The 19,959-nt window shown below is 34.1% G+C and overlaps 1 protein-coding gene and 2 long non-coding RNA genes across 4 annotated transcripts; all 3 read left to right on the forward strand.

Annotated features, from left to right (window-relative positions):
- Positions 1–962: 962 nt before the first annotated feature.
- On the forward strand, positions 963–2,456 carry LOC146928805 (uncharacterized). Its single transcript, XM_085707130.1, has 4 exons — positions 963–1,112; positions 1,642–1,906; positions 1,998–2,094; positions 2,182–2,456. The coding sequence occupies exons 1-4, from the start codon at positions 963–965 to the stop codon at positions 2,351–2,353; spliced, it is 684 nt and encodes a 227-aa protein (XP_085563256.1). The 3' UTR covers positions 2,354–2,456.
- An 879-nt stretch (positions 2,457–3,335) lies between these two features.
- Positions 3,336–4,811, forward strand: LOC146928806 (uncharacterized). The gene is made up of 4 exons (XR_015005867.1): positions 3,336–3,472; positions 3,575–3,700; positions 3,798–4,052; positions 4,509–4,811. It is a non-coding gene; the product is annotated as an uncharacterized LOC146928806 (long non-coding RNA).
- A 1,186-nt stretch (positions 4,812–5,997) lies between these two features.
- On the forward strand, positions 5,998–9,493 carry LOC146928807 (uncharacterized). 2 transcript variants are annotated; one of them, XR_015005869.1, is made up of 4 exons: positions 5,998–6,157; positions 6,246–6,347; positions 9,158–9,414; positions 9,447–9,493. It is a non-coding gene; the product is annotated as an uncharacterized LOC146928807 (long non-coding RNA). The 2 variants fall into 2 exon arrangements; XR_015005868.1 differs by having other exon boundaries at positions 9,158–9,493.
- The last annotated feature ends 10,466 nt before the right edge of the window (positions 9,494–19,959 follow it).

Here is a 19,959-nt window from a genome sequence, read left to right on the forward strand (position 1 = left end):
ATTTTTAATAAAAGCTACACGTATATTTGTTAATGATTTTTGACCTTTTATAGGTTTCATAAGTATTTTTATAAAAGAGATAGATTCATCCGGTTCAATCTGATTTAATACAAATAAATATTTTTTATAGAGTCCGAGTCATACAACCGAGTTATCCGGTTTAATCCGATTCAGTTATGCGGTTCAACCAGTGACTCAGTGGTTCGACCATTAACCCAATGACCCAATGACTTCGCTGAGTCGATGACCGGTCCGGTTTTTAAAACTATGCTATTAAGTATCTTTTATGATGTTTCTTTCCTTTTTCTTCATAAATTAAAGTTTCAAAGTAATTATTGGCTACTGAAAACTAATCTAAACAATAAATCTTATCACCGACCTTTAAGAAGGTCTCCTTATAAACACATTTTATTTAACCACAAGATTTAAATATGATACCTTACTTTTGATATATGAGTTCAGTTTCACTTATACTAGCATAATATAATGTCAGTTTCACTCTCTCTCTCTCTCTCTCTCTCTCTCTCTCTCTCTCTCTCTATATATATATATATATTACTTATTTCTAATACTAATAACAATGTTAAAAAAATGTGCCAACCCTAATCCTAATCTTTTTGGCTCCAATTCATTCTGACCATTATATGAATCTATGCTAATCTCCACACAATCCATACGTTCCCAATAAACACTGTCTTTCAATTTTAAAACACAATTGCATTGGTAACATACACACTTTCTAATCCAATAAACTCACACCAATCTTCTCTTCCACTTTCCAATAAACTCTCTCTTTCCAATATTCATCCACTATCGTACCTGAAACTCTCTCCCCATTGTCTCCCTTCGTCGTATCTTCTTCCACACCGTCAGTTGCGGCGATCACGTTACAATCACCGCTGCCGTAGCACATTCAACGAAGATACTGAAGACTTCTCTTCATCAGCTTCATCCTTCGATAAATGGCAACCGAATCAAACCTCGAAACTGAATGTGAAATCGGAGAAGCTTTCCGATCTTCTGAACATGGCGGAGGTGGAGATAGAAGCGGAGGGCCGGAGGCGAAGAAGAAGGAAGAAGCCTTGGAGGAACTCAAAGCGTTCTCTTCCCTGGTAACGTCGCAACCCTTCTTTCTCTCCCAAATACTATTTTTTCATTGCTCTTATATCAAAGTTACGATTTTTATTCTCAGCACATAGGTTAGTTTCTTTAATTTCAATTGGGTTTCTCTCAATTTTCTGTTTTGTTTGTTTATTTATTGTTTCATGATAGTCGAAATTCAAATCTTAATACCTGTTTTAATCTGAGAGTGAGAAGAAAATTCCAATTCAAATCTGTCACTCGAAACATTGGATTTTTCTCTCCAGGTAAATCATTATATTCAACTTTTTTTTTTGTTAATCATTCTATTAGGTTGATTTGCTATCTTCATCATAATTGAGATCATGTCATACAAAGAAATTATAATTTTTAATTTATTTGTGATAATGATAGTATGGGTCAGTAACATTCAAAATGATGATTAGAAGTATGGTAATCAATATTGAGCCAATGAGCAGGTAAATATATTTTTTAAATTCAGTTTTGTAGATTACTTCATATTTGTCAAACTGATGTCTTTTTTTTTTTTTGATTGAGTAGTGTGGTATGATTCATGCAACTACCAGGAAAAAACCTCCTGCCAATCTTCAAGGATCAAATAGAAGAGGGTTCGACTTATGTTTGGAGAAATTTATGGTTGCTCAGAATGACCCTACGTTCAAAACAACTGCTCCTAAGTATAAGTTTAACTTCATGGGAGGAACAAATGTTTTTAAGGTCAATGCTACTGAAATCCCAAAACGAATTTTCAAGTTTGTTCCTTTCTTGGATATCTTGGCTACTCACAAGGAGGATCATTTGCTGGGTAAATTTTTTGTATAGCATTCAATGGTTTTAACTTTGATGCCCTTTTAGAAAACTCATATATTTGTGTTATAAATATTTTGAAACTTCAGATGTTAATGATCATGTGGTTGAGAAAGACATTATCAAAGAAACTGTGAAGGATGGCAAGAGTAACAAGGTCTTGGATGCAAATTTGGTAGATTTAGAGTAAGTTGACTGAAAGTGATGATGAAATGATATTCAGTTTATTATGAATTTTAATCACGTTGGTAATTATGTTTATGGGGTGTGTAGGGGAAATAGAATTCATTGTACCATGTGGGCTGATTATGCTGTGACAATGCAGCATTGCTTGGATACGCATGACTCATCGCTTCCTATGGTTGTTATATTCCAGCTATGCAAGCTTAAGAAGTATTACGGTAAGCCTAATTTGTTGGGTACTATGTCTACTTTTAATTGGTGATAGGGTTAGATAATCATTTTTAACGAGTGTAAAGCTTTAAGATAATGTTGTAAAGTAATACCTAGCATTATAGTCTAATGAATTCTAGAAATTCGTTATTAAATTTCAAGTGTCATAGGTATTTCTAATGCATTTTATGGCACGAAAATGATGGTGAATCCTAACATACCTGAAGTGTCTGATTACATAGAGAGGTATGACATATGTGTTTTAAATGTGTAGTTAGTCTCGATATCTTCACTGTTATAAGATGAAGTATTGATTAGATTATTAATGCCATGAAATATGGCAGGATGAATGGTGCAAATGTTTAGCCCACAAAAGTTGTTAGTCAGATGACTGGTCCAACTGGAGTATCATTGGCTGATGATTTACTTCAAACTCAGAGGATGACCATTGAGAGTTTGATTGATTCGTCCGAGGTGAACCTTGCTATATTTAATTAAAAACGAATTTAAATATAAATTATCTGAATATTGAGATTGAATCTAAATATGAATTATCTGATCATTAATCGAGTTTTATGGATTGAAGTGGAGGTTTTAATCCAAAGTCATTTGTCGTTTAAGGTATAAACTTCATGTTGAAGTGATAGACAACACAGGGTCGACAACATTTGTCAAGTTTGATCGTGTTGTGTCTCAAGATGTGGGAAGATGGTCACAATCCTTCCTTGATGCCATAAGTGAGGTTAGATTCATGAAACTCAACACTTCAAAATAGCTGTATAATTTTTCTCAAACTATAATTTTTACTTAACAATATGTTATATTTTGTGTAGACAAACACTTCTGCTCAATGTCCTACTGAGCTCAAAATGTTTGTTGACAAGCGAATGTTGTTCAAAGTTGAAGTGAGCGATGCCAACCTCTTTCGTAATAGGTGCAGCTATATAGTAAAAAAAATGACCATGGATGACAGTATCATTGAGCGGTTTATATCACTACATGGGATAAGTATAAAGTTCAACAAACTTTATTTTCTTTTGAACTGTCTGTCAACCAATTCTATATGGTCTGAGCTATATTTTTTTCTTACTTACATATATAGCTTGCTAATGATGAGGAAGATGTTGCATACGTCGAGACTGTTTGTGAGTTGGCTGATGAAAATGATGTGGTATTTTTCATTTCCAATTCATTTACATTTCTTTCATCTATAAATGATTTGCTTATATATGAATCAATAGACTAATAAAGTGCACCCTTTTTTCTCTTATAGGAAAATGTTGAAGGAGTTGATTCAAGTAACAAGGACGAAATTACTGTGGTTGATTCTGTTGTGACTCCAACAAGCAAGGCATTGGGAAAGATGGTTGTTTGTGAGCTGGCTGATCAAAATTCAGCGGTATATATTTATATCAAATTAGATCACATTATTTTGATTTGTTAAAGAATTTAGTAGTAGCAACCATCTAAAGGAATGCACCATTTTTTTGTTTTAGGAAAAAAAATCCATGGAGCTGATTCCACTGATAAGGACGATGTCACTACAGTTGATTAAATTGTGACCCCGACTAGCAAACCTTTGGGGAAGAGAGATGCTGCTATTGTGGAATCATTGGATGACCTGTCTGTTGATGGATTTGATGCATCCACACTAAAGGAGCCAAAACCAAGCATCGTTTTGGGGAACCGCTGATTTTATGAGAAAGTTGTTTGTTACGTTGCTGGTTTCAAATCAGTTTGCGCAGCCAGAGGTAGTATGGTTTAAACATTGCAGAACTTAAGCGATGATATTTTGTATCGCCAAAGGCGCATCTTGCGAGTTCCACGTATCTGTTTTGTGATATACGTGCTTTGTGTTATTGCTTTGTATCTAACTTATTTATTTTGAGAATGGCTTTTAATGGTAACTCTATTTTTGCTGCTTTTTATTACAAATAATACGCTGACATAATAAGATTGTATGTTTGATCATAGCCATTCGTTTACCTTGAATTAAGTACTAGATTTTTATCTGCACATCATTGTACACGTACAAAAAAAAATTATTATATGATGTTCATTCAAATATTTCAGTTGTTTTTCTCATACACACAGTTGTTTATAAAGATCACAATTTATTCCAAATATTCTTCGCATCATATTCTAATTCACCTTTCAAATAACCTTTCATGTGATTTGATTATCAAACAATTTGGTTTGCCATACAGATCTGCAGCTAGACAAAGATCAAATAAAGAGCTATACCCTTGCAGAAATTGAAATGTTAATACAGTATCATGGGAAGGATATGAAGGAACATTATCCCTCTATGCCAAGAACTGATGTGTCTATAAATAGTGATGGCCGCAACAGATTGATTTATGATGAATTGAGATACATAAAGTATGAGAATCATTGAACTTATTTTGTAACTCACTCTTTATCTAACATTTTCATTAATTGTATTTTCATATTATGCTTAATTTTAGTTGTTACTATATAAGACTGGCTTGGAACTATTTACCAACATGTACATATATTATATGTTATATTCTACTATATTTTAATCCACACTATAAATGCCCGTGCGTCAGCACGGGTAGGGGATCTAGTATATATATATATATATATATATATATATATATATATATATATATATATATATATATATATATATATATATATATATAAGGAGAGATATATTGACTCCAAGAGTAAGTCTTTAGACTTACTCCAAATCACAGCCCTCCATTCAATTTTAATTTAACGGTCTTGATCAATCACAAATTAATATCTCGTGAGGTTTCCCTCTCCCTCATTCGTCGCCTGCCAGTGTCATCCTTCCTTTGAGACCAGATCACAATTCACATAGAATACATCTAATTCATTGATTTCAATTTTTTATCAGATGAAAATAATCTCAGTACATCGATTAGAATATGATAACTAAAATTAAGAGCAAAATTATTGAAATCAGAGTAAAAGACAGCAAGAATTTCATTGAAATGAAACTCTTTGTAAAATTATATCAAAGTTTGAATCTTTAGATTAAACCACTTAAAATCCAAAATCCAAAAATTGATTGATGAAATATATGTAAAATGTAACACTGGTTGTGGAAGCACAAATCTACCACTCCGAATTCTGTTATGGGGAAATTGAATTTGAAGCAAAAATAACAATATAGAAAAGCATAGGAAGCCTTGTTAAAAAAAGAAAAGAAGCATAGGAAGCAGAGAAGAAACAGATCGTAGGAATTGGCTCTCGGTGATGGTGACGGCTAGGGAATGAGTGAGGAAAATAGTATTCACCGTAGAATGAATTGTAGTTAATTAGGACCATTAGATTAAAAGAGAAAAGAGGGCTGTGATTTGGAGTAAGTCTATATATCCTACCCCTCTCTCTTATATATATATATATATATATATATATATATATATATATATATATATATATATATATATATATATATACACACACACACACACACACATATACACATACATACATATATTATGAAATGCTAGATAAGTAATAAAAAATAATTGAATATTGGTGAATAGGTTTTAACTATAATTACAAGCAACATTTTTATAAAATATCTATTAGATAGGTTAAAGGGACAAACATGATACATAAATTTAATTTAGTTACATTTATTAATAAATATATTTAGTGAGGAATTTTGTGCAACGGAAGAATTATTAAAAACTATTTACTTGATGTAAACATTGGATGAGGTTTTTTACTATATAAAGTGATCACACAATTCAACATTTGTTAGAGGCAAAGCTAAAAAAAATGGCTAAAATTCTCAAGTTTGTTTACAATGCGATCCTTTTTGTTTTTGTGTATCTTCTTGTAATTTATGCTGAAAGTAAGCTCATTCTCATTTTTTTATCTTAGACAAAACATTTCTCTCATATTTAGTAATTTTTGTTTTTTATCTTTACTTTACATTACAGAAGAGTGTGATACTGACGTCGATTGCCAGAAAAAATTTCCTGGTGCTAATCAACATCTTTTGTGGTGCAATAACGGTTATTGTGAGTGCCATACCCATGAAGGTAGAACATATTTCTCTTTTGGATCTAAGCCTTTTAATTATTTGTTCATTATAATATTGTTATTGTTATAATTTGTCTTAATTAATTCTTCGTGTAAATCATAGCCCTTGCAATTTCTTTAATCGCATTATGTAACACCCTCAAACCCCACTTGGAATATTTAATAATAAATCAACAGATAATCACAAAGGTTCAAGGTGTTACTTCATCATTAATCCAAAATAGTCATAACTCATCATAATCATAATACAGTCGCAGTGGAAATGAATCATATAACCTCACAAAGTCATAACTCATAAATCTCATAATAATTCAATATAGGTGAACTCGAGGGTTCCTCAAAACAAAACAATCCAAAGTAAATATAAATAGATTCTCAGACACCCTAATCAGAACACTGCCACTAAGACTATAAAAGCAAAAGCATGAAAAGGAGGATAGGCATCAAGCCATCCTCGGGTACTCACGCCAATCAAGCGTCCTCAACCTGCACGTCTGCACAACTAGGATGTAGGCGACCAAACAGCCACTGGAGGGTAAGATATACATTCAACATAAAGAAGATATGAACTTAGGCATAGTATTTAGGAATTAAAACATCACATATGGATATACATATTCATTTCTTAAAATAATACCATTACATTCATTCTTATTAAATCAACAAACATAATAATTCTCAAATCATCAACACATGATCTAACAAGTATTCGCATTATCACTTTATTGCCAAATGAAACATATATCATTCACACTTCATCACCATCACCAAATATCACATGAAACACATAGTTATGCACACATCTTCACATATATTCACATAATCAAATCACGACTCTCACATAGACTCATATGTAGTTATGTTCTAGTTCGACTCTATATGCATGTGGTACCATGTTTTGGATGTCAGAGTTATGTTGTCGATTGATCCTTCATCTTTAAATAAGTCGTCTTTAAATTATAATTCGGAGGCATGTCACCGAATTAATCACCCATCTTAAATACTCATCTTTAAATAGCAATTAAAATAGCACACTTATACTATAGACAATATAATGACAAAATATATCTCTTTAGATAATACTCTTAAGAATAAAAAAAAATCAATCGTAGCTACCATTATCTTTTTAATCCCTGGTAGATCTTGGTTCACCCTATATATATATTAATTGAAAATCTATTTTACCATATTCATCCCAAATATGTACTAAATCTTTCATCCACTTGAGAATATTGAAAGAGTGGAATAAATGCTCTGATAACTCTAGCACGTACTCAAGTATGCAACAACATGTACAATAAGGAAACAACACCATATTTGTTTGTTGAAATTAATTATATACACAAGTCGAAAACCCCACCAAACACGTCTACACAATATGAAATTTGCAAGAGACGCATAAACAAAGTTAGATTGAATCTTGGGAAAATTAAATTATATCTAATTACCAAAGACTTATATATAAAAAAAAGTTCCAATACATACATTTTTTCCTAGAATTTTTAATATAGTTATGTTAATTCATCATTACCAATGGTTGCAGTGAAACATTATAAGCATGAGTTTAAAAAGAATAGCATAACGAACTATGGACAAACTAATGATATAAATCCATCCCAAAATAAGAGGTAATGAGGTTGAACAAACTTATCAAACTCAAACAATAGGTTATAAAAGCTCCAAAAAAGTTGTCTTGTAATTGAAAATTCTGATTAACAAACGGAACCATAAAACCATAATGAAAAATATAAATAGAATGGGTAATTTATATTTAATGAGGATTAAAATTTATGTTGTTATTACAAGAGTGAATCCTTCTTTGAAATTAATTACAAGGTTGTTCTTGAGGATTTGTGTGCTACGTATATTTTTGTGATGAATAGTATTGAGAGAAGCCACATAGCTCAAGAGAGGCAATGACGGTGATGTGATGATAATATATTTATGACCTACCTACATTGTTAATGGAGGAACAGATGTTAACATTTTTGACATGAGAATAAAAAAATGATAATTTTCTATGTTACTTTGTGAAAAATGCATCGTATTTATAGTTTTTTTTAACACGTGGGTGAAAGTATTAAATGAATTAGATTGTGAAGACTCCATGGGGTTTGTCAACCCAATTTATAGGGAGATTACTCTTTGGTGTGGAAACCCTAGTGACTCTTTATGATTCCTTAATTTTAGGGCATATTTATAGTTGATAAACTCTGACTAATCACCTATCATTCTAATACTAGTAAGAGTGTGATATGCTAAAGTTCACCCTGAGGAGTGGTGTTCTTCTTTTACCTCCCTTGTCACCATATTCTAATTTATTAAATACAAGTTAAGTCTACGGCATGCATATGTAGTAGATGTGTAGGAAATAGGAATGGTTTATTTGATATATGTATCTTGTAAAATATGTGTATGCCTCAAATAATTTGTAGTCATAAACGTATATTCGTGTGTTTGTTTCTATTCATTACTACTTTACCACTTTATGTTTATTTAGATATATGTATTCATACCGAAAGGATGACATAGATGTTAATTGTTTTTTTTTACTGTATTCCATCTATCTCTTAAATTACTCTATAAAGGAGCTCAATGAAACAAAAATTTCACATTTGGTTTTTAATTAGAAACGTTCATTAATGAACGTTGACTATAACCCTTAGCCTTCCAAGCTAACGATGCGGGTTCTATATCCATTACCTGCTTATATCTTATTTCTTTATATATTAGATTCGAATATATCTTTTTCTATTATAAAACATCAACCCTTATTTTCTACATGTTTCTTTTCTATTATTATATGCAGGTTATCCTCAACAAGACTAAGGAGTGATATCAAGATGTTTGTGTATGAGAATAAAGTGGATATTTATTACCTCACCTTATTATAGTTTTTATTTAAAGTTTGTTTGATTATTGTTTATGTTTAACTTGAGTCCTAGGCACTGATATTGTGACATCAGTGTCAAGTTTGATAATTCGATCTTGACTTATTATCTTGGAAACCTAGACAACATTACATATGTTATTATAGTTTGAGGATAATTGTAAGGTTCTAAGAAGGCAAAATTTTTTTTTTTTTTTGGTTACTGAAGGCAAAATATTTTATTGAGTTATGACATTAAATTTCTACTTGTCATGATGATGTGATATATTAAGCTACATGGAAATTTAAACTTCCAAGTTCATATAAGGCATTAACAATAGAGATTAGAACTTCAAAATATAGATCTTTTTAAACTTGAAATAAATCTTACCAATAATTTGAATAGCATCTTCGTTTCACAAAGACCATTCGTTTTCTCAAAATTCTCAGAGTTCGTCTCATTTTCTTCATGTTTCAAAATTAATTTATTTTTCAAAACAATTCTATGGTAAACCAATCATTTAAGCTCAATTACATTCTAATCAAATAGGTTTAGGTATTTGGGAATCCTAGGGTTGCATTTGGAACCTTAAAAGTACTAAAAATCGTCGTTCCGGACAATACAACACTCGCATGAACGTGCACGTTTTTCCTGGGAAAAATGCACGGTCCAGGAAGTAACACATGGTCTCTGCACTTCCTGAAAGCAGACCGTGCATTTTGCTCTATCAGCAAAACATCACGTTTTCATGTTTTTCGCGTGCAAGAAAAATCCAATTTTCGATCCGTTTTCGATTCCGTTTTCACTGAATTCATCCCAAACACTTAAACAGTAAATACTCACCCCAAGACATAGTTTTCTAACCCAAAACAACTTATTTCAATTCATCCAAAATGACTTATTTCTCAAAAGTGCTTAAAACGGCTTTTAGCTCAAAAACCAGATTTACACCCAAACGATTCCTCACTCAAAACATAACAGTTCAAAACAGAAATTCTAATTAATCCAAATTAACATAATATCTCAATGAGTCCATCCAAAATCATCAAAATCAAAGCTCTCCTCTTTTGACCCATTTTCACTAAAGTCACCAAAACACAATAACTTGACCAAACATCACATTTATCACGTTCAAATTCATGGATTCTCAACACAAACATATACCCATCAACATTTATAACACATAAATCATGAATTCATCATTAATCATCATCAACATCATCATTTTCACCAATTTAAGCTAAATTCTCAAAGTAAACAACTTAGCATGCATCAACAATTAAATTTATGAATGAACAACAAGTTTTCAACAACTTTCATATAACCAAATTCACTACTCGATTCAAAGCAAGAAAATTACACGTAATTTTCACTAATCAAACAGAACAAATTATGACCCATAGACTAAAAACATGATTAAAGATTATTAGGAAGAACAAACCTATATCCTTACCTTGATTCCTCTTAAGCTTAGACAATTCACTAAGATCTTCACTCCCCTCTTGAATCCTAGCTTTCCTCTTCTTTTTACTTCACTTCTGTTCTCTTCCTTTCTCTTCTATCTCCACTTCTCTCTCAATTCTCTCTATTTCCCTCTAGCCACTTTGTTTGAATGTGTGAAATGAGTCTAACCCTAATTCTCCTCATAAGTTATCCTTATATACTCCAGCCCAATGGGCTAGGTTACTTCAATTCATAATGAGCCTAATGACTCTTACCACTTAATTAAAAAGTTACTACACACTTAACTTTTAAAACATCTCTTTAATTACCATCTCAAAATAATTAGCACAAGTTACTACTAACTTAGTAAAAATAACTATTCGCACTAAAAACATTAAAATACTCCTCATTCTAAAATTACTAAATTAACCTTACTCATCAAATGACCAAAATACCCTTAGTCCTAAAAATGACTAAAATACCCTTCTCGTTTAAAAATCCACTCATCTCAAGTCAAACGCACAAACAAGCAATTAAACACATATAATAAATAAATAAAACAATCCTAACAAAAAACGGGTTGTTACAGTTTCCACTGGTTTATTTTCTTTCAATCCTATCACCAACATAGTCAGCATCACAGAATCTAACCAACTTATAATCTATGGATTTCTTATAAAGAAGTCCAAGATTAGTTGTTCCTTTCAAATATCTGAAGATTCTCTTAACAATAGTTAAATGAGATTCTCTAGCATCTGATTAGAATCTTGCACACAAGCATACTCTAAATAAAATATTGTTGGAACAAAATGTGTTTAACAATGAACCTTTGAGAGTTTTAATGATAACAAGGTATTAAAAATTGTCAATTGGATAAGCTAATATTTGTTCTGGATGAACAAAAGAGAGCTAAGAAATCAACAACAAAGAAGCTTAAAGCGTATGAAGAGAAGTGCTCCTGAAGTCAAAAGTGCTCATGAAGACAAAGTGCTCCTGAAGTGATGACGTCATCAGAAGCAAGTTCATCAGAAGCATCTCATCAGAAGAAAGTTCATCACCAGAAGCTGAAGTTCATCAGGTGATACAAGACTTAAAGCTTCAAGGGTTGTTCAATGGATTTTAACTCGTCTAAGCATTGCAGAAGACTAGAAATGTGAAGCAACGGTCATTTTGAATGGATTTAAAGGCATTGTATGCTTATCTTCAAAAAGCGTTAACAAAGTACAATTGTACGAAGTGTACAACCACTACCTCCACTACTCTGTTTTGTCTCTGCTACAGGACAAGAAAAACAGCTCTGCCTGCAACAATGTTCCTTCACAATGGGAATGGATTTGAAATTGATCCTTCATAGGACAACTACCATATCAGGCAAAAGATCATTGGTGATTAATCAAAGCTTCAAAAGACTCTTTTTGATGTGCTGGCAATTTCACAACGTCTCTTTCACACCTCTATATAAAGGAGTGAAGACTTAGAGATTGATATAAGACTCAACAACAATTTACAAGTGTCAAAACTCTGCTGAAATTGTTTTGCATTAAACGTTCACTTAGAATTTCTGTTTCAAAGTTCAAATCTTAGAAATTCTAGAGTTTTAAGAGTCTGTATCTGATTTACCACTGATTGTATATCAAGTGTTCAACCTCAAAACATTTTTCTTTGTAATTCTGTTTGATTAGAAGTCTCTTGCAGTTGTGCTTGAGCAATAGAAGTCTATTGATTGTGTTCAGGAGCATATGAAGTCTCTTGCAGTTGTGCTTGAGCATTTGAAGTCTCTTGCTAGTTGTAGCAGTGATTAGTTGTAATCAGATATTACATTATAATGAACTCTCCTTGGAAGTGCAAGGGGGACATGACTACTTCCGGTTTGTGGAAGGAGCCTGTATAATTGCTTTGTGTCTTTCTTCTTTCTATCTCTCTGTTTTTATCCGCTGCAAGTTAGTCCTGAACTTCACTTCAGAAGCAGTCTCTATTTGCTTCTGGCCAGTGTGTTTCAGCTTAGGAGAAAACGAAGAAAAAGCTAACATAATTCAACCCCCCTTCTTGTGTTTTTCTCACCTTCAAATATCTGGTCTAGAAGCAGATAGGTATAACAGTTAAGCTAACATACCTCTATATAACTTCTGATCTACCTTTGTACCAGTATGTTCTTTGCTTAAGGTGCAGGTTGGATACATTGGAGTAGTCATCACTTTGCATTCTTCAAGATTGAACTTATTCAGAAGCTCCTTTGTATACTTAGATTGATGAACATATACTCCATATTTGCATTGTTTGATTTGAATTCCAAGGAAGAACTTCAATTCCTCCATCATGCTCATTTTAAATTCATCATGCATTAACTTAGAAAATTCCTTGCAAAGATATGCATTAGTAGAACTAAATATAATATCATCAACATAGATCTGAACAATTAAGAAATCTTTCTTAAGTGTTATTCTAAATAATGTAGTGTCAACTTGACCTCTTTTAAAATCATTTTCAAGCAAGAAATTGCCCAGTCTTTCATACCAAGCTCTGGGAGCTTGTTTCAGACCATAGAGTGATTTCTTAAGTTTAAAAACATAATTAGGATGTTTTAAATCTTCAAAATCTGGAGGTTGTTTGACATACACTTCTTCAGAAATTACACCATTTAGACGGGTACTCTTAACATCCATCTGATATAAGATTATGCCATGATTAACTGCACAGGATAGAAGTAACTTGATTGCTTCTAGTCTTGCAACTGGAGTAAATGTATCAGTGTAATCAATATCATCTTGTTGATTGTAACCTTGAGCTACAAGTCTTGCTTTGTTTCTTATAACTTCTCCAAGTTCATTGAGCTTGTTTTGAACAACCATTTTGTTCCAATAATGTTCTTCTGAGGTGGTTTAGCATCCAGATCCCAAACATCATTTCTTTGAAATTGATTGAGTTTTTCTTGCATTGCAATTATCCACCCATCACCAGAAAGTGCTTCATCAACAAAAGTTGGTTCAATCGTTATAGCAGTCACAAAGATGATCTTGTCTACCTTGGATTGTCTTTGTTTCCAATGATAAGATCTTCTGAATGTAAAGACTTGTATTGGAAGGTGCTTTTGGATTGAGTTGCTTATTGAGAACCATAATGAGTTTCTTCATAAGCTTCTTCATCTTGATGAACTTCTGGAGTTGGATCAGCTTCCGAACCTTCAGGATTGACTTTAGACTCTGAAGTCTGAGCAAGTTCTGAAGCTTCATCTGATAACTGAATATATGCAAAACTTTAGACTAGCTCTGGCATTTCATTGTCATGCTCTTTGTCATTAAATTTGAGGTGCATTAATTCTTCAACACATTATGTTTCAGAATGATACACTTTGTCTGTGTTGGATCTTTTAGAGTAACCTAGAAAGATTCCCTTCTGAGCATTGACATCGAATTTCCTTAGATAGACTTTATTGTTCAAGATGTAACATGTACATCCAAACTCATGAAAGTAAGAAATACTTGGTTTTCTTCCTTTTAAAAGTTCATATGTTGTTTTGTTTAGAATTGGTCTAATATAGATTATGTTCCAAACATAAAATGTTGTGTTTACAGCTTCTGGCCAAAAGTACCTACCAATATTAGTATCATGAATCATGGTTCTGGCCTTTTTTTTTTTGTAAAGATATGTTCTTTCTCTCTACAATCCCATTTTGTTATGGAGTTCTAGGAGAAGATAAATTATGAATAATTCCATGTTTTTCACAAAAAGCTTCAAATGGATCATTTTCAAATTCTCCACCATGATCACTTCTAACTTTCAAAATTTTCATTTCCTTTTCAGACTGTACTTGTATGCAGAAGTTACTAAACATAGTTCTAAGGAATTTGACCCAAGTCCATCTGTTGTAATCATCAACAATGAATAATCCATACTTCTCCCCACTGATTGATGTTGTACTCACTGGTCTAATTAGATCAATATGAAGTAGTTTTAAGGGTCTGGAAGTAAAAACAATGTCTTTAGATTTAAAAGATGGTTTCATAATTTTTCCTTTCTCACATGCACCACAAAGTGCATCTGAGTAATAGTCAATGTCTGGTAAGCCTCTGACCAGTTGTAACTTACTAAGTTTAGAGATTAATCTCCAGTTAGCATGTCCCAAACTTCTGTGCCACAGCCAATTCTTATCGCTCACTGACAGAAGACAAAATATCTTACGATCAGTCAGTTCTGAAAAATTGATTTTAAAAAAACATTGTTCTTCCTTTTACCGTTGAACACTATGGATTTATGAGTTTTGTTGATTACTAAGCAATTGTTCTTATCAAACATCATTTCATAACCACTATCACAAAATTGACTTATGTTAAATAGGTTATGTCTTAGTCCATTAACAAACTAAACATTATTAATAGAGATAGAAGAGTTACCAATAGTTCCCATACCAATAATCTTGCATGTCTGGTTTCCTCCAAATCACATAGTTCCTCCCTCATTCATGGTTAGGAACATAGACTTTTTTCCTGCCATGTGACGCGAGCAACCATTGTCCAGGTACCATGATCTATGATTTTCCTTTCCTCTTAAGCATATTTGCAACATGGACAATTCAGACTTACCTACCCATATCTTTATGGGTCATTTTTGGTTAGTTCTAAAAGGTTTAGACTTCGTTTGTGCCTAGTGCCTAAAGTTATGAGGCTTAGGTTCATTCAAGACTCTAGTTTAAAAACATTTTTGTCTTGAATCCCACACTGCTTCAAAAGTTGACCTCATATGAACCTTAGCTTTCAAGATTATAGATTTTGTTTTCATCAGAACCTGGGACTTAAAAGTCATTGGTTCCGATCTCTTCAAAATCTGAATCTTTGAAGTCTTAGGTCATGTTTGCTTGTGTTTTCGGCAAACTACAGGCTAGTTCTAATTATTACAAGCGAGACCAAACTAGAGATCTCAGGAGCATGTTATGCCAAGGTTTTGATCGGAAAATTTAAAAAAAGAGCCACGAGATGCACTCAGGTTACTTAGAGAGCATGACGGGTTTGTAAAGAAAAGGCACTGTCTCTTGACAGGTTTGATATTGCAAGCAAAAGCAACGTAAAGTAAAAACGAAAAGATAAAGGGCTTTAAGCACGTAAACTTAAAGGAAAAGGTAAATGCAATGCATTAAAATAAAGGTGGTTTACAAATCAGTTTACATACATTCTGTATAACTCATTTCCCTAGACGTCGATAGTTTGGGTGTTGTAGAATTCTGTATATGATTTGCGATCCATTTTCTGGCTTGGAAACACTTTTTTATACTAAAAACCTAACTGGCGAACCACTAACCCCATGATCAGCACTTCCGCCATCTTGGACAACTGCTTGCCCCATGTTTCCACTAAGGAAACCGCTTCCAAGCTTGAAATCATGCTTTCCCGCCTTCACTGCTTGACTTCGACCCGAGCTCTTTTCGACTTTGATCCATCGAACTTCAAATCACGCGTTAGCTTGCTATTTTGTTGAAATCTTCAACCTTAAAATGTGAAAGCCTTCAATTCATGCAAAGTAAAAGGTTAAACAAATGTTGACCATATTAAATGAGCCTTTTGAATTTACAGGCTAACAAAATGCCCCCCAAAAATGCCAATTTCGACGATATGACTCAGACGAGGAGAACATTGGCATTTTTGAAAGTATTTCACATGTTCCATCAGTACTTTCTTCCCAGTGGTCGACACCATTTCGTTGCTTTAGATGGCCACCTCTTGCAGTTGAAAAGTTAGTGGGACACCATGGTAAAACAAATACCAACTGTCATCCATTGATCATATCCATCGCGATACACACGTGGCGACATCTAGACGACTCAAGAGCCAAAATTCATTGTGTTTCCACTCGTTACAACCCGTTTCAATTGCCCCTTTTCTTTAGCAACAGTAATTTGTTTATCACCATTTTCCCCTTTTCTGAACCTCCTGTCGCCCTTTCAAGAAAACTTTTGAATTCAAAAAAGATGGCTTTTGCTAGCAATCAAGCAGCTGGATCCGCTAAAGGCAAAGAAATTCCTCTTGTTGCCATCGTTGAAACTCTTACACTGAAGAACAATCAAGCTTACGCTCCAGAACCTGGCCTAGATGCAGAGAAAGCAAAAATCTGGCAATCCCAGGTATTGATTCTATATTCTGTTTCTGGTACCGTTTACGCTTTCCTAGGGCCTTACCAAGATCATAAACTGAAAACTCCAAAACTTGAGGAAAATTTTCCTGGCTGTGAGGGTCGAAAACCCTTAGTTTTTTCGGAGGATATTCCCAATATGTCTTACATTGCTCACCGAGTCTTTAGATCTTCTCCTTCAGCTCTCCATGCCCATGCCTTTCTGAATTGGTTAAAGAAAGTAGAATCGAAGAAAGCCTCATTCTGGAGAACTTTAGGCATTTACAATCTAATCCAAATTTCCAGAACCGGATTAAATTATGATTAAAACCTCATTTTGGCTACGATGCACTTCTGGGAAAGTTCCACCAACACCATGCAACTCAAGTGTGGTCCATTGTCACATACCCTGTTCGACGTGGCTACCATTACTGGACTGCCCCCAATCAGTGAGTCTTATGATCCTGATCGAGAGAACAAGACACACTTCAAGTTGGACGTAGTTGCTTATGAGGCATTCATAAACAAATACTTCGACAAAAACACCACTAAAGTTTCTGACGAATAACACATTGCCTTTCTCGCCTTTTGGCTCAACCACTATGTCTTTTGCACCCGCTCACTTCAAATAGCTAAGCAATACGTTACCTTGGCCACTCAACTTCATGAAGGTCATTCATTTAACCTAGGGAGGCTACTCCTGGGAACTTTGTACAATTCCATTGGGGTCGGGTGCGAAACTATGAAAGATTTAACTGAAGGCAAAACCCTGAATCTAGCTGTTCGTTGGTGGTTCTTTCAATTGTGGCTTGTTGCTACCTTTGAATCAAAGCTAAATTTCCACATTCCACAAGTCCATGATGAAGAAGTTAACAATCGAAAGTTTGAAGGATTTCGACTTGCTCACCTCACCAAGAAGACTATTGGTCAGTCCGCCGTCGAAGACTTCTTGGAATATTATGATGTCTTTTCCAGATGTGACATCTTCGAACCAACTATGGCTCCTTTTGTTGGTCGTAAGCTAGGTCCTAAGTGGTTTCAAAGGGAATTTTCAACGAAGGAAAACAAACACCTTACGAACAATGTCGAAGTGTGGAAAGCTTACTTGACCCCCACTTTTCTCCCTGTGAGAATCACCACTGGCAAAAATGATTTCAGATTGATTGGCTATTACCCTCATTTGGTAGCACGTCAATTTGGATTAAGCCAATTTAAACCGGCGGCCATTGCCACATTTTGTGAGACCATTTATGAAAAAACATCCACAAAATGTCGGAAGCTCCGTACCAGCAACACCTTAGCGTTTGTAATGGCCTAGCCCCAACAATTGAGCCTATTTCCTTCCAGATCTCTCATGAGTGTACTGAAAGTTTCTCTTTGTGGTGGCATTCGTATTATTTTGCTCACCTCCTCGATGAATCGACGTTTCGTGCCAAGTGGACCAATGCTTTTCCTTCTTTGCATAGCAAGTCGAAGAAACCCAAAGGTATGCATATCAAAGAGATACAGGCTTTCCATAAATTTTTTAAAGTTGTGTACAATCTGTTAAACGTCGAAAGAACAGTAAAGGAGGCTGCACTGGTTTTGAGACAGAAAATGCTTGAAAAACTTCAAAACATAAAATTTCCTTTTCGTGTGGGGGATATACAAATCAAATATAAAATGGCTTTGGCATTTCATTGTATAAGATTCCCCATACTTCCCAGTACAGACTTTACTTTGTCTTTCGAGACAGGTTATCCTTCTTGGTTCTATTTTGGCTACGATGTCATCCAGAACTCTTTAAAACCAAAAAATCAACAGGTGACCTGGACTAAATTCGGTTTACACAACTATCCAAAAATATTACACTATGGAATTCACCAAGTTCGCATCGAACGCCTGGATATTGATTGTTTAACAGATGATGCATCAAAAATGTTTGAATGCAAATATTTTCTCCAAACAGACTTATTGTTGTAATATTTGTATCATTGGTTTTACAGCTTCACCTCGACTAAAAGCTCAAAGCAGTGTATCAACAGAAGACACGGGCTCAGCTTCTAAAATTCAGACAAGACAAGTAAGTTTTGTATTTTACCTGTCGGAATGCAGCTCACTGAAACTCTAAACGGATTTGCTTTTGTATTTCTAGATTCGAAAGAGAGCTATCGAGGCCACGTCTGAAGCCACCAGTAAGAAGACCAAAATGGTCGTCCAAATCCAAAACCCAATGGATCCCAAAATCTGACAAAGGCAAATCCGCTGCGGGTGCCTCTTTTGATTCCAACAAGAAAGTTTCTGATACTGAACCTACCAAAAATGTTCCTGTCAAAGGACCGGAAAGTGCTAACCCTTGCCCTGACGGTGATAAGGTACCTTCCTCATTTTCGAATTTGAATATACAATGTTCTCCATTAACTTGCATTTTGATTCAATCTCATAGGACACTGCATCTACTGCTGGAGAACATGCTGGACCTACACCAAAAACTTATCATCTTTCTTCTTCTTTGAACCCTGTTGTTGAAGAGGTAGAGATTGATATATAGTTTGGTACAAGCAAGTGATGAGTTCGAACCAAAGACAGATGTTGCCCCCAAGGGGCAAGAGGAAATTCATCCAAGGATAGAGTTATGTCAGCAAGTCACTGAAAACTTGCCCCTGCACCTCAAATCTCAATTTCACCTAAAACTGCTTTCAGTGTTAGCAACGCTAACGAAGATACTGATGAAGCTGAAGATGACAAAATTCATCTGAACCAAGGTGAAGGGGATAAACTTTCCCCCATGAAGGATGTTGATTGGTTTGACAAAGATCCAAGCCATGACACCATTATGGTCGAAGGAAATTAACTCCCTTCGATGGATCAGCCTCCCAAGGAACTGAAGTAGAGAAGTCTTCTCTTGACGATGAAATTGAGGATGGCGGTAACTTTTCTCCAGGATCTAACATCAAAACCACTCATTTTACCCATCTCTTAGTTCCTGTAGATAAAGAAGCATTTATGAACCTCAGGAGAAGGGATTCGATGGCCGCTTTAGGGTTGGTTTTTGAAAACAAAAGTTCTATCCTGACTTCAAATCAATGTACTCCTCCTTTTGCAAGTAACGATCTTCTGACCGTTTCTCATGACCAAATCCTTCAACAATTCAAGGCGAAAATACTGAATGTGGACCTTGTCCAATATCTTCGACAAGATGATGGTTCCTATTTTGAAG

The sequence above is a fragment of the Medicago sativa genome, chromosome 4 (assembly GCF_051527215.1).
Source record: "Medicago sativa cultivar Bolivia chromosome 4, Bolivia_mono, whole genome shotgun sequence".
NCBI classification, from domain to species: Eukaryota; Viridiplantae; Streptophyta; class Magnoliopsida; order Fabales; family Fabaceae; genus Medicago; species Medicago sativa.

Excerpts from the sequence above, each read along its gene's own strand:
- LOC146928805 (XM_085707130.1), top strand. The coding sequence starts at position 963 with ATGGCAACCGAATCAAACCTCGAAACTGAATGTGAAATCGGAGAAGCT. Across the intron at positions 1,113-1,641 it reads TCAAAGCGTTCTCTTCCCTG|TGTGGTATGATTCATGCAAC; the intron begins GTAACGTCGCAA and ends TTGATTGAGTAG. Across the intron at positions 1,907-1,997 it reads CAAGGAGGATCATTTGCTGG|ATGTTAATGATCATGTGGTT; the intron begins GTAAATTTTTTG and ends TTGAAACTTCAG.